The following is a 15,137-nucleotide window of genomic DNA, read 5'->3' as shown; positions in this document are numbered from 1 at the left end:
TTGCATGACTGCAGCATTTTTTAGTTCCTGATGACCACAATGTTTTCCTGTAGAAACCACTAGAATCAGTCTTTTAGAGGAATATTTAGGGTCTGCATCATTAACAGAAGTGAAAAAGGGGTGAGTGTTAGTTGAAGATAGAGTTTATAAACAAGCTAATTCCCATCAAGTTTGTATTTTCTTTTTTAAAAACATAGGTGTACAGTCTTTCTGAAGAATTTTAGGCCATAATAACATCTGAGAACATTGTCAACTGTGAGTTTTCCAAACTGGAAGAAAAAGAGAAAAAGTGGCACAGAATTGAAACACATACTGAGTTTTTAATGGTGCTGTTTAAATAATTTGGCATGTTGTTGGTATACAAGCAGAGAAATGTGTTTGTAGAAACGTGCTTGAATTTGTTGAGTTTACCTGTAGTGGAAACTGACTTTGTGCAAAGCATTTTATAATCACAAATAGGTATTCCAGGTGACTAGTACAACATGACACTTAGTTTTGCTCTCTACAGCTGCAGGTCAGTCTGTGGAGGTAATTTTCCTTTCTGTGTTGTCTTTTATATAGTTGGCAGAAAATTAAAATTAAGACAAAGGAGAAAGAAGTGGAAAAATAGGAATTCAGGGATGAGGCAGCGATTTTATGAGAGGCTTATTTCTGGATGAGCATTTCTCTTACCTTTTTCATCCTGATTTGTGACCTTTTTCACATTCCTTTCCCTTTAAGATGCTTGATGGGGTAGAGCAGGAAGAGTATGGCTTTGCTTCCTGTCCTTTGTGCTTGGAAGGCCACTAAGGGAATTCAGTTCATTAGTATTCAAAGAACTAAAAAAAACCCACCATGCATTCAGTTCTCTTAGTTTGACCTGGGGGAAAAAAAAAACAAAAAACAACAAAGCAAGAAGCCAAAACACTATAAAAAAAAAGATAGACCTATGAAGGTGCTTGACATGACTGGAGAAGATTGCCTATCCATGCTCTCTTGCTTTGAATATATATTTTTGTCACAGATGGAAATGTCTGAAAAGTTCTAAGGTAAGATTTCAAGAATAAAATAATGCTGACATCTGACATTGTAGGGACAAAGTAATATAGAAGGGGCTGGATAAGATGACATTATATTAATGGCACAACTTGTTTGAAAGAATGTTTGTAGTGAGGTAGGGGTTGGCCTCTTCTCCCAGGTGAAAAATGACAAGAAGAAAGGAAAAATTGCGCCAGGGAAGGTTTAAATTGGATATTAGGAAAAAATTATTCCCGAAAAAGTTATTAAGCATTGAAACAGGCTGTCCAGGAAAGTGGCGGTGTCACCATCCCTGGAAGCGGTCAAAAAATAAGTAGATGTGTCATTTACATGGTTTAGCAGTGAACATGGCAATGCTGGGCTAAAAGTTGGACTTGATGATCTTAGAGGCCTCTTCCAACCTCAATGATTCTATGATTTGTTTCTATTAAATTCTGAGTACTGAGTACAGTTTTGATTGCTGCTTCTTCCTTAAACTTCATTTCTGACAATAAGCTCTCATAGACATGATATTCCTGTGAATAATCAGAAGTAAAACTACTGACGGAGCCAAAATCACAGACAAGTTTGATTCTTTCATACCCTCAACAAACATGAAAGATGTTGGCATGTTTTTACCTTTTTAATGAAAAGCTTCTGAAAGTGCAAACGTACATTTACACTGCTGTCAACCTAGTCACGTATCCAAGAGTCTTCAATGAGGTTTTGCTGTCTTCATCAATGCCCATGTGTCTGCAGCACTGATTTATTAGCTGTGCCCAGCCTTGCTAGCCATACCACTGAGAACGGCAGGTTGTCTTTACTACAGAGGACACCTTCCTTAGGCTCCACCCTCACGTGCCTTTCCTGTTGTGCACCTCATTATCCAAGTGATGAATAGGACTCCTTTCTAATGGAAGTCACAACATGACATGATTATTTACTAACAGACTGAAATTAAGACATCTCATTATTAAAAATTCATAGCTGTTTCACTTATGACAGTTTTTGAGAGAGGAGTCTGTGAATAATTTATTTGTCATCAGCATTTAGCTCATCCTTATCTGATGTTTTTGTGCAATGTTTGTTCTTGATAATTTGTAAAAAAACCCAACAAAAAACAACAATAACAACAAAAAACAACCTGCACCCAAATAAAATTGCTTTCCTCACCAGAATAAGACTGCCCACTCACTTTCTCCTACTGATAAAACCTACATTTGTAAGAGTTTTCACTACTGGAGCATATATAGTTCATGCCAGTGGAGTTTGTACTAGCAAAAATGTTTCTGCATTTGGAGGCTTTGCTGCCATAAGAACCCAAGTAAAATCCTTTAGGGCATGGATTAAGTGGAGAGTTTTATTTTGGGAGCAGTTCTTTCTTGACCACTGTGATGTTATTGAACCATCATAAAGATATACTGTCGGGGTTTGCTTGTTGTTATTTTTTTCCAAGTGTTTTCCACTTCAATTGGGTTTCTAAATTTCTAGTCAAGATTCTTGTCAAAGGTAGGGATCTCTTTGAAGTGAAATGTATGCACTGAAATGCTTATTCTGCCTTTCCTAGACCAAAGGTTCCTTCACAAGGCCAAGCAGTAGCTATTCTGTTTTGAAAAGCATATTTTATCATTGGCGAGTACAAACCAATGAGTCATGAGTTAGTTTTAAGTTCAGCAAAGATCAGGTGCCAGATGCTCAATCTATGCAGAAGCATGCATCAGTTTTATCTAAGATGTTAGTTTCTGAGATCCCACAGTGGTTGCAAAGAGCTGTGTCATCATTTCATCCCTTGGTGAGAGGAGACAGGCAGGATGTTCTATTAAAAAGAAACTACTGCGGCATTATTGGAGATGCGTGCTGAATACTTTCAGTGGTTATCTAGAACTGTTTTGTATAAATTACCTGTGTTGTTTTCCATTAAATGTCATTTGATCAAGAGTGTGCAAGGTGTGTGTTCGTGTTGGTCTGCAGAGCAGTGGACCCATGTCAGTGAGGGACTCTGGCAGCTCTCACCGGGTAGACAAGCGCAGAGATTGCCCTCTAAGCTCGTGAAGCCCCCTTAATGAAATGGCCTGTATTGTTCCATAGTTTCCTACAAAATATAAACAAGGGGTAGTGTGTGCATAATTAATCTCATTGTGGTTCCTTAGTATTTTTGTAATAGAAAAATGAATTACAATTACCCTTTACATCCGGTGAGTTCATAATTTCTATGTGTACTAGCAGACATAAGATTTAAACAAAAAAAGAAAAATAATCTTGTGTCTATAAAGGACAATGCCAATATTACAGTGATTTCTGGATGCACACGAAATCTCATAATATGAAATTTTCAAAGAAACAGCCATCTGATTTCACATAGTTTGGAAACAAGGAACAAAACTTATTTTGATGTAACTTTAGGGCATAGGAAGAGGAAAGGACACAGAGAAGACATCTAATCCATTCTCTACTCCAGCCAGGAGCCTTAATCATTCTGGACAGACGTTAATCTACTTTCTCAATGTGTCCAGAGATGGTGCTGCCACTACTTCACTGCACTTTCCGACTACATTTCACTTTTAGAGATTTCTTTTCTGATTTAATCTTGCTTCAGTTTAAAATCACCAGCTCAGATTGGTGCAGGCATGAGGAGCCCTTATTTTACTTTGTTTGCAGTTACCTTTTATGTAATTGACACCTTGATGTCCCTCCTCGGTCTTTTTGGTTTTGGTCCCAATTCCAACATTTTTCTTTTAGGTGGGGGGCTCTAAAACTTCACCCTTCAGATTACTGCCACTAAAACAATGAAAGGTCTTCCCATTGCACTTAGAGTTGCTATTATTGCCAGGCACAAGTTCCTTTCAGGGCATGCGCTCTCTGCTTTGATGCATCAGGTGTTTGCCCAGAGGCCCTGATAGCTGCTCCACAACCAGTAACATTATCAGCAACACCGTGGCTGCCACGGAGATGTGTGTCACCACAGTCTGAAAGGGATCAGAGGCAGCTTCTAGGCAATGGAGATCTGATTTCATGTTTGCATGACAGACATAGTCTGTTTTTTTGGTAGGCCTTCTCTTTGGGGTGGAGATTTAAGAGTTGACGTGCCGGTTATGTTGAAACGTATTAGGGAGAGTTAACATACAATACTAGTCAAATCTGTGGTGGAATGAGATAAGGGATACCAATTCCAGATGGAATAAAAAGCAGTTTACTAGAAAGAAGAATTTAAGTTATGGCAGTGTTTCTGTTAATATGGATTATATGGATTTGAGCAAGTGTCTAGTTTTAGTTGTCTTTAGCAATGATAAGAATCAGGAGCTATTTGTCTAAAGCGGGATTTGAGAGATGTCCAATAAATACTTTGTGAGACACAATCACTACCTATATTCTTGTAGAGAATAGCAATTCTCAGCTAGCTATAGAAGTATATCAGTCTCGGTCACAAGAAATACCAGTCAAAATTTTTCTCGACTGTAACTAAGATAACTGGAGAGCAGTTTAGAATGATGAGCCCAGAGGCTGAGTATCAGGCTCTACACAAGTTAAGGGTAAACAAGAGATCACGCTGAAGAACAGTGTAACTCATTTCAGAACACAGCAGATCTCTTAAGGCAAGATATACTCAACTTGATATGACAATGTCTGAGTTTTCAAGCATATCCATGCAATTCCGCTGAAGTTAGTGGAATATGCAAACACCAGAGGCAAAAGCAGTTTATCTTTGAACTTCAAACCTTTTTACCTTTCCGATTAGGTATGTTGTTTGGGGCTCCTGTATTTTTCCAGCTTTCCTTAGAAACAACTGCACATACCAAATGAAAAGTAAAGAAAATGTGAGGAGGCAGTAGAATATGGTGCTTTCAAACACGTCAGCAAATACCAGGAACTGTTCCCACATATGGCCTGAAAAGAAAAAAGGTTGATTGAATCTGGAGTTTTCCAAAATATTTGCTGCTTCTGTTTGATGACCCAAATGGAACATTAGAAAAAGATGTACTACTACTCAAATTTGTAGTTCAAGAAAATAACCCTTTTTTCTAAATAAATAAGCCTTGTTGTAAGAGAAATGTATGAGTGGGAACATCAGTTTTGATATGGACTATTTGGTTACTGTGATTGTGTCACTGTTGACATAACACAGAATTCAACCACTTTGCAGCTCTAAAGTGCCCTTCTTCTGCAGTACAGTGAGGATTTTTTCTTCCATTATTGTGTTGTTGGTTTTGTTTGTTTTTTTTAAAGAATGTGCTAAGTTTGTAAAGCAGGACTGGCTGTTATTGACAGTTGCTGAAATCACCAAGTGCAAGCCTTTGGGTTTGTAAGTTACACCAAGACTGCACAAGCTGCTACGACAGTTTCTTCCTTGCAGGTGTCAGCTATTCCACGACACTGCATTTGTTCTGTGGCTTGCAAACATAACTTTTGAGGCTGTCAGGATCTGTAGTAACCACATTTAGTAACAAGAGCATCTATCAACTTAGTGAAAATGCTATCCTGTAAGAAAGAATTAAAGATAACATACATCATTTTCTGAAAGCGTATGAATATGCAAACCCTCTGAACCACTGCCACCAACAAAATTGAATTAGCCTCACCCTGCCCTGGTGGTGAAGGGGAAGGGATTCTAATGCTCTTTTGAAATACAGACCAGGGATTTTTGGGTGCACTTGATTTTATTAATTTTTCCCTATATCCTTTACATACTGCACCAAGTAAGTCACATGGTTTATTGTTTTAGACTTGGAAAAGAAGTCATCCGAGTAGTCTGGAATGTTGGAACCTTGCAGACCTTGGCAAAGCAGCTTACAGCAACAGAGTGAATGTGCTTTTGCATGGAGTCTTCCTCACCCAGAGCAATCAGGTCTTCTCTGGTTGTCTTCATTGTTCAACTGTGAGAAAAGACAGCCTTTATCCACAGTGCACAGCTGAACTTTTGGGGACAGTTACTGGAAACTTTGTAAAGGTTATATATTTATTTGCTTTCCTGAGAGCTGTTGTGATCATTCCAGAGCACTGCAGAATGATGTGATGCAAATGCACACAGACTGACACAGCTTGTCAAAAACTCATTTAACTATAAATGCACAAAATAGAAAAAAACCCAAACTGAAATATGTATGTCCTAAAAGCCCTTTTTTGTGATTGCTGAATCTGTAGCGTAATTGATGTTTTGTTGTAGCTGAGGGATTACAGAGGAAGAACTTCCCAGCTTTCCTGAAGTTTAATCCTTGCATGACACGTTTGTTAACTTGAATCCCCACGTTACCAGTCTGGATTGGATTTGGTGCTACACCAGGTGTACACTTGCCACAAGTGGAAGGTAGAAAATCCTTGGACGAGGTGAAGAGACGCACTCCCTGTTACTTCAAGTTTTTTCTTTCATAATTTCATTGGTTTTGTGCCTCATCTGGAATATTTTCACAAATTTTAAAGGCCATAGCATAGTTCTACCTTTGTGCTGCATGCTTTGGCTAAGGTGCTTCCGTAGGAAGTTTATTTGGTGCTGCTGGTCTGCAGCGTGCTCTCTTCGTAAGGAGGCACTGGGTCTGGAGAGAGCTCAGCGTGAGCCTCTTCCATGGAATTCTTCATGGTGGCCTCCTCATATGACGGAGGCAAACACAGAGAGAGGAATGTGGCATCAGGAAGCAGCGTGGAGTAGTGGAAGCTCTGTTCACTGCTCCAGGGCAGTGCAGAAAGGAAATGGGATACATCGTGCTCAGGCAGGGCCTCAGGAAGGTCGATGCTGAAGATCTGCCCCTGCTGAGGGGGGCGCTGGCAACGGCGGTACAGGAAGAGCAGCAGGAATGCCAGGAAGAGCATCATGGTGGCAGGCAATATGATACACAGAAATGGTTCTATGTCGTCTTTGGTTGAACTTGTCTGTTGTCTGCTCTGCAACCAAAGCAAACAGGAAGGATGTTGGATTCCAAGAGATCTCTTAATCAGAGAGCAAAACCACATTCCCCATCTCTACCTTATGACATAGCAGTTGCTCTTCCAAATTTCATTCTCTCTGCACTAGTGTCATTCAAGCAGTATGTTTTGCAGACTCATAAATTCTATTTACTGATCAATTAAAGCAAATCACAGCCAGAGACAAAAAACTCCAGAGAAGTTGCAAAGAGTATTGAGTTTTTAGAAAACCCTGTCTCCAATAGGGAAAAAACCCCAACAGCCTGGCAGTGTATGCTATTTTGTATGACATTTTATTACCTTGGATTATGGCGGACCAGTCAACTTTGAGGGAGATTGGTCAAGCTTTTAAAATTTGGGAGAACATTGAAATGCAGATGAATAAGGCTGGTGATACACCATCCGCTGCTGTTTCTTTGTTTTTGGAAAATTGTGTAAAGAACAAGTATTACGACAAGTAGCCCTTGCAAACAGGGTCCATTGCCTACAATACTTGGTCTTTGGGTTGTTCTAACCTCATGGGCCAGTTCCAAATATAACGTGGTGTTTTTATTGGACAGGACAGCTTGGACTGGACCTCTTGAGCTTGTTTTACCAGCAATCCCAGAATCATTTTTCCCTGTTTAGAACTATGAAAAATGAACTTCTGGTGTAAGAGAAACAACAGTTGTGACTGCTGTGTCAGCCTTGTTGCAAAATGTAGCACGAAAGACCTCTGTTCCATGGCTTTTGAAATGTGATGTAATGTTAACCAGAGTTATAAGCTATGAGAAAAACCAACAAAGCCATTTGTGCTCTTGTGTTGTATAGCTTTAGTTTTAAATTTTAGCATATCTTGTTTCCAGTCTGACTCCATCTTCTAATAATTGTGTCTCATTCAGAGTCTAGTCCAGGGCAGAAGGAAAACCCAAACCCTATAATGCTGTTTATCAAGTCATTCCCTTCTGTAAGTTCTTGACAAATGCTATGAGGTGGCACATTTGCGTGGTGAGACTAAAGAGGTCAGTGGATCAGATTTCCTTTATTTTGAGTGAAGGTGCTAGGAGAACTCGAGTGATTCTTTCCTCAAAGGGTTTGGAAGCAGGGATGTAAACTGGCCATTTGCAGCAATGGATTTGTGAAGGGGACAGTAACTCCAGTGTCTCCTTCTTAGTCTACAAAACCTTTCTGTTCTTATTCTTCCAGGAATTGCAGTCATTCTTCTAGCTACAAAATCACACTGTAATCTGTGTTCCACTGATTATCTACCAGGCATTTGTAACCTCTTCGCTTTGTCATCATATTATGAAATTATTATTATTATGTGGTCATGCCTAAGAAAAATAAAGTAAATAGGCATTGAATCCAAAGAAATAATATAGGGAAGATTACTGTTTTTCTATTTTTTTCCCCCAAGATATTGTGGGTCTGAAACTAAATACATGAAATTAATTTTAAAATACACTGAAACCTTTGCAGATTAGTTATTAAGCTATTTTACCCTCCCCCCCCCAACAAACAAACAAACAAACAAAGGCAAAGTAAAGAACTATTTTATATTTGTTGATAATTTTTAATAAGGCATTTCTGGCTGTACAAACTGTTGTCTTAACTCACCATTCAATGAGTGACAGGAAAAAGTCGAATTGGAAGAATTTGTTCTGGCCATTCTTCCAGTGTGGACATTAAATAATTTCTTAAAAATGAGGGGATATTTTTTTAAAGTTTGTTAATGCTTTTTTAGTGTGTCTTCTGAGATGCATAAAACATTTCAAGTGAAAATGAGAAAAAAGCATTCAGTATTATGTCAGTGCACTATGTATGCACAGACTCACTGATACTGATATATTACTGATACTCTTACAGTAAATACTGAGAAGAGTGGACCTTATAATGGACAGCATTATTCGTGATCACTGAAGAGCTTGTTTTTAGAATCCAAGTCTAAGTTGTGGGTTTAATTTGTAGGGAGCAGGCTTTCATCCAGGTTAAGTGTTAGGATCTGTGAGTTGTATTGTGGTGGTTTGTGAGGACCGGGAGTGAGATTGCCAGTGTTTCCTACAGGAGGTTATTAAAAGGTATATAAAGCCCCAATTATCATTAGACTCAGTGCAACTTGCCCATAAATTTCACTGAAATTATATTTGTGTGTTAAATAATGGCCAAGGACAGTGTATCTTCATGTGCTGCTGGAAGCACAGACAAGAGTTAGGGCTGTAAAACATGGCCTCGTAAAAATACTTGATTTCAGAAGGGAAGGAAAGGTTAAGCTTGATGGAAGGAATGAACAAATGGTCTTGGGTCTCAGGGAAATACCCTTTGCTCCAAAGTGGAACCCAGAGGTCTTGGGCCTTGCAATGAGGTCCCCATTAAGAGAAATGTGCAAAATATATTATTGTTGGAGGGACCGTTTACATTTAATGGTAAAAAAAAAAGGAAAGACTACAGCTGTTTGTATTATGAGCTAGCTCAGATGGCCACAGTCAGTGAAAATAGCTACAAAAGAACACCTTAGGGTATCAGTGGGTTACTGGCCTGAAAACCCTTCTTGTTTAAAGGCCCTCCAAGAGTAACCTACATCACTGCTTCTAAAGTTGCAAAGACAAGCTCTCAAGCCTGAATAAATGCCAGCGTTTTTGAAATCTGTGAAATCCTTAATTTGCTCTGCAGCACATATAATTTTTGATTATATTATTGTGCACAAAGTGCCTCCTCAGCATTGTGATAGATTGCTTAGGGAAGGAGATGAACTCCACAGTACCACAGGGTGTGTAGAGTGAATGAGAAATGACTCCAGTGACTGATTCAGAAAACTGGGGGAAGAGAGAGGACTGCCTGCTTGTGTGGTAAAGCAAATACTCTGGGGAGCTGAACTCCTGTCTCTGATACCAAATGCTCTAGGGAAGGGGCAAGACAGATCAGGTGTGTGAGGCGTTTCTTGTGGGTTACTCGGTGGTTACGCCTCATTTTGAGTGCCTTGGGGATTTGAGATCCTTGGGTAAGGTCTGCAGAAATTCAGCATCTGTATTGCTGTCTCTGAAGGTGAAAAGGCAGTGCCCTGAACCTGCAAGTACTTTATTGCATTGTGGGATCTGGACAAAAATTGCATAGGTTATTACAAAGCAGCCCATATTCTCCTGTACTCCCTAAAGTGGTCAGGTGGCTGGACGAGATTTTCATTGCAAGCCCCTTCTACCTGAACTACTCCTGTTTTATCCTATCCTATTTCAAAATAACCACAATAACCAGTGCCTGGTGGCTATCTATTCAGTCATGTGTACAAAAGAAGACACAGTAAACTTGTTTAGTTTGTTCTCTTGTTTCACAACTAGTATAGTTGTGAAAGAACAGCAAGTGTGTTTTTCTGTGATATGCAAACTAGTGGCATGTGAAGCAGATAGGATTAAGAATTAGGCAATGTTGTAGAATTATAAAATATGCTGAGTTAGAGGGGTCTCATCAAGATCATTGAGCCCAACTCCTGGCCCTGTGCAGAACACCCTAAAAGTCACACCATGTACCTTTGAGCATTGTTCAAATGATTTTTGTATTATGTCAGGCTAGGTGCTGTGACCACTGCTCTGGGGAGCCTATTCCAGTTCCCAACCACCCCCTGAGTGAAATTTTTTTTCCTCATATCTAACATAAACCTCCCCTGACCCAGCTTCATGCTTTTTCTGCATGCTAACAGGTGACAGTAAAGACTGTTTTTCCTCAGTCTGTGTTTCAGGGTGCTCATAACTGTTTAAACACAGCTGATATTAAGACCTTCCTATCTGGCAGAAGTAATTTGTGGGCTATTTAGTCTACTATATGAGCTGAAATAGTTTTTCATAAGATAATACTGCCCTACAGATGCCCTGAACCTGAACAGGGAGTTATATATCCATTCTGATGCTGCCTTCTGCCAAACATTACATGGATTAATTTTACTTTGAGATGTAGTTCCAAAAACTTTTTTTATGTATCTCTGTATAAATAGATCAAATGTATTAGGAGACAATTGATCAGTATTAGTCCCTCTTTTTCTATTGTGGTTTTGTGCCCTTTTCTGAAATGACTGGGCTACTGAAGTATATTGGAAAAATCTTGACATAAAGACTTGAAAAATCTAATAGGCATTTAAAAAATTACACTAAAAATAGGAATAATTTTAATACAATGAATCAAAGGTCACTCAAAAAAAATCTGAAATTCTAAACTAAAACTAGTTCTAAACTGACCTAAAACTAACTTCTGCAGCTGAATCTCTAAAACTGTGTATAGGCATCAGGCATATCTGCCAGAACTGGAAAATAAAATTTTCTAGAAATCAAACTGCATCTTCATTAACTGAAAGTAATATGACCACAGAACATATTTAAGGTAAAATCCTCTACTCTTTTACATCTGAAAGTTTCCACACCAGACATATGAAGTGACTGACGGAATTATTATTTGACTGGTTTTGTTTGAGGTTGCTTCATCGATCAGTGTGCTCTGCCTGTGTCATCATCACAAGCATCTATTGTCAGGTTTATCAGTGAAAAAAATTAAGGATCTGACTTCCAGCATGAAATAAGTTACAGACACATAAATATAGGAAAATATCCTTTTTAAAATAGAGAAAGACAGAAAGGAGCATGGAAGTAAAAGGAATCCTATTTCTAAAAAGCCCTGTTTTCCCAGAACTGATTCTTAGTAGGATAGTTTGGATGTTGTTTATTCTCCTCCTCTGGTTTATATATTTGTAGGGACTGAAGCAGAGAGTCAGTTTCCCCCAGCCACTGAGCACATACTGGAAGTAGTAAAGCCTTTCATTAGTAATCTGCCCATGTTTTTTTAACATGCTGAGCATGTACAGTTGCCAGCTTACAGATTATGTGACCCATATCAGTTAAGATGAGATTTTATTAGTGCCTGTTGGTAAAGGAATGGAATGCAGAGTGTGACTGCATTGTGTGGTATATCCACAATGAGTGATGGAATGGGCTTGGAGATGAGCTATGTGTCTGGACAAATGAGGGGGAGTACCTGCCTTGGGAGGGAATGACCTCATAAGGCAAAACATGAGATTAAGGAAAGCTTTTGTTAAGGATAGAAAAATGAAAGTTTATTTTGCTTACTGAAATTCCCATTGAAGTGATTGAGTTGTGCTAAGATTTATTATGTTGTTAATGATTTGCTAGCATACTTAGCATTAAAAGGATTTTTGTTAATATAGCCCATATTTATGCAAATATCTTTTGAAGCTGGATCAGGAAACCAATACTTCTGAAATGTTTTAAGTGGATTTGGAACAAAGTCTGCTTTGAAATCATTAGGGTGTGGTCCCCTCATAGGTTCTTTTCCAGTCTCTATCCTGCTCCTTGAAGCGGATTCATTATTACTTGTAAAAAGCAAAAACATGTAACTCTGGCAAATAGAAAAACTTTTTTTGTGTGTGTTTTTTGTATCCATTAGTAATGACATATAATTTAGGAGTGAGCCTGGATTTACACAGAATTTTCAAATACTTGTTGGAATGTGACTCTAGTGATGCTGTTTGTTTCTCACGGTCAGATAAAAGCAGTCTCGAGGTGCGAAGACATTGCCATTGCTATTCTAACTCTAGCAATGTTACCGGTGAGGCAGACTTTGTTAAAATTGTGGCGACATTTAAATACTACTTGTCCTGTTTTGACAACCATAGACACTCCTACCCCCATTTATTTTGCAACAGTACACTTTATGTATATCAGCTGAGTAGCGCGGCCAGTTCATTTGCTAATGCAACACGCTTCGGACATTTACTGAGGACGTACGAGAACCTTAAATTATCATTTTTGATCAGAGAAGCTCTTTTTCTGTATCCCAGACAAAGGCAGAAAGCAGGCTGTGTTTTCATCTCTGGGGGCTACTTCCCTCCCCCCACTCGTCTGCATATGATCCTCTCTCGCAGAAGTAATCAGCGGACAGCTTAGGGAACAAGAGTTCATTGCTGCCTGCTACTGGCTCGCAACATCTGCAGAAAGGCTTCACGGGACCAGATCCAAAGCGTAAACATGCCTTTAACGGAAAGGAAATCAAGGGTGCGTTATGCTTAAAAGAAGTAATTCAACTTCCTCACCTGCCACCCCAGCAGAATTTTTCCATCTAATGTTTTTTGCTTCCATAAATGTGTTTAAAAAGACTTAGCAGCAATAAGAAATGCTCCGACTCTAAGCAATTGAGCACTACTGCTTTGATACGTCCCAATACCCAGGGATTTACGCCGCACGGTACACTGAGGCATTACACAGACATACACGCACATGCAAAGTCAAAGGACATGCCACAGGGATGAGCAGAGGGGTACAGACCTGAAGCTCTGTTTCCAGAAGTGGCCCACCTGGTTCACTGTTTAGCCAGTCATAGTTTCCCCTATCCGCATGTCCAAAATTTTTCGAGCTGCTGCCCAAGAGCCACCTCATGCTTTCATTAACCTGGTCTTCTGCCTTCGTGCCTCCACCTTGCTTCGCTGCTTGCAACTGCGTCTCCGCCTCCCAGCCTTGACCCAGCCGAGCTGCTCGCAGCTAATGATCCCTCTTAAATGATATCCCTTTACAGCAGAAAAGAAAAAAAAAAAAGAAGTTAGACACCCCCTCGTCGTCAGGAAGCCAAGCAAATAGATCTCAGAGCCTCTCTCCACTTCCAACTCAATCTCTCTGGATTTGCTTCAGTGGCCTACATTACCAGCAAAGCTGGCATCAGGTATCTGGGAGCTGGGGCTGATAGCGCTCTGATTGGAGCACTCCCTGCATTAGGATTATTAAAAGGGGAATTTGCATGTGAATCTGAGCCCACATGGTCATGACTCTGTGTGGATAAATAACACTCTATATTTAGTTACCTAATAAACACTATTTCCAACAAAATAAAAGAAATAAAACCCATGCTTCTATGTTGAGAGTGAAAGGGTAAGTGAAGGTCCCCCCTCAGTTACACAGCACGAGGTGAAATCACAATCCAGGCAGGTTTTTGTTCCCTGTGCTGAAACATACAGAAAAGAGAGTGATTTCTGAGTAGAGAGGCAAGGACACAAGGCTAAATGCTGTACTGAATTATTTAGCAGTGTTAGGATGTAGATGTTAATGATAAATCCAGAGAGAGAGCTCTGCCAGGAAGGCTTTGGCCACTGTGGGAGTGTGTGATTGCTTCTGGTAAGAAGGAGTTGTCAGTTTAGTTAAATCAGGTTAGCAGCTTTCTAGGATACTTGTTAAATGGCAATTGTTTCCAGTGAGAACTTTGTTTATCCACAAAAGGCAACACAAACTTATTTCACTGATGTGTGGTAACTTCTGAAGGGAGGCCTCTTTAATGTAGTAAAAGATCTAGATTCAACTTGCAACTCGTGCTGTAAAGCTGGAAGTGTCTTTTGCTGCCTTGCTGTGAGCAGAGGGAAAGGCCATTGCTAAATGTTCCTTCCAACTGTGCAACTGTGGCTTTTTATGATGTCTCAACACTTGTCTATCCCAGAAAAAGTTGTGTTTAGGACTGATGATAGAAACTTGGGGTTAGAATGTTAAGCGCTTATTTCTTGCTTGGACTTTTTTTCATCAGCCCCTCTTTTAGTTCATGGCTCCCAGAAAAGTGCAGGCCTGGCTGGCAGTGGCAGGCTCTACTCATGCAGCTCCAACAGTGGCAGTCAGCAGTGCCAGCCCTCGCCGTTTCCAACGAGGGGACCCTGGGAGAACCTGTTCCAAAACTGGCTGTGCTCCCCGTGTCTGCAGCTTGCAGGGAGGATTCACCCTGCAGGTGAACCACGGCTGTGGGAAAGAGAGGTGGTACTTTGATAAATCTATCCCATTTTGTTACTGAATTTGCCAGGTGAGCAGTGGACAGGGAACAACAATATTGCATGGGGGGCTGAAGCAGCCGCATCATTTGTTGGAAACTGAACTCCTGCTTCTGCTGAGGTGGGCCTGTGTGAAGCTAGAAATCTCACCTCAGCAAAGCCTTTGCAAGCTTGTGAGAAGGCTCCTCCTCTCCTCAATGCCTCACTTGTTGGAAAGAACTTTCAGAGGCACTGAGTGTGTCCAACCACCAGGCCTCGGGCAGTTACACTGTGATTTATAATGAGAAGCCAGGTCCTAAACATGGATTAACAGGTCACAGGTCAAAATAGTCAAATATTTCTCCTGATGTCTCAACACGTTGTATAAAAGCAAGAATAACGACCATCTTTCTCAAACCAATGTTAAGAAAATAAATTCCTTAAGGAGCCTTGAGACTGTGTAGCTTAAATCTATAATCTCACACACAAGCAA

The 15,137-nt window shown here is 39.9% G+C and overlaps 1 protein-coding gene and 1 long non-coding RNA gene across 3 annotated transcripts in view; one reads left to right on the top strand and one right to left on the bottom strand.

Annotated features, from left to right (window-relative positions):
- The window catches only part of LOC120749788 (uncharacterized), a 40,533-nt gene that overhangs the window by 5,035 nt on the left and 20,361 nt on the right, over nucleotides 1–15,137 (top strand). The window contains exon 4 of one of the 2 annotated variants that reach the window (XR_005699783.2): nucleotides 5,717–8,579. The exons of the other annotated variant lie outside the window; for it this stretch is intronic. This is a non-coding gene — a long non-coding RNA (uncharacterized LOC120749788). Of the gene's footprint in view, nucleotides 1–5,716; nucleotides 8,580–15,137 lie in introns of those variants that run through there. 2 annotated transcript variants of the gene reach the window in all.
- On the bottom strand, nucleotides 5,648–13,582 carry SMIM28 (small integral membrane protein 28). The gene is made up of 3 exons (XM_040057495.1): nucleotides 13,564–13,582; nucleotides 13,191–13,429; nucleotides 5,648–6,870 (listed from the first exon to the last, which is right to left on the bottom strand). Exons 2-3 carry the CDS (start codon nucleotides 13,299–13,301, stop codon nucleotides 6,472–6,474), a joined length of 510 nt encoding a protein of 169 aa, XP_039913429.1. The 5' UTR covers nucleotides 13,302–13,429; nucleotides 13,564–13,582; the 3' UTR covers nucleotides 5,648–6,471.

This window comes from Hirundo rustica, chromosome 3 (assembly GCF_015227805.2).
Source record: "Hirundo rustica isolate bHirRus1 chromosome 3, bHirRus1.pri.v3, whole genome shotgun sequence".
In the NCBI taxonomy this organism is placed as follows: domain Eukaryota; kingdom Metazoa; phylum Chordata; class Aves; order Passeriformes; family Hirundinidae; genus Hirundo; species Hirundo rustica.
Note: the sequence above shows the minus strand (reverse complement) of the source record. Positions and strands in the feature narration are given on the sequence as shown.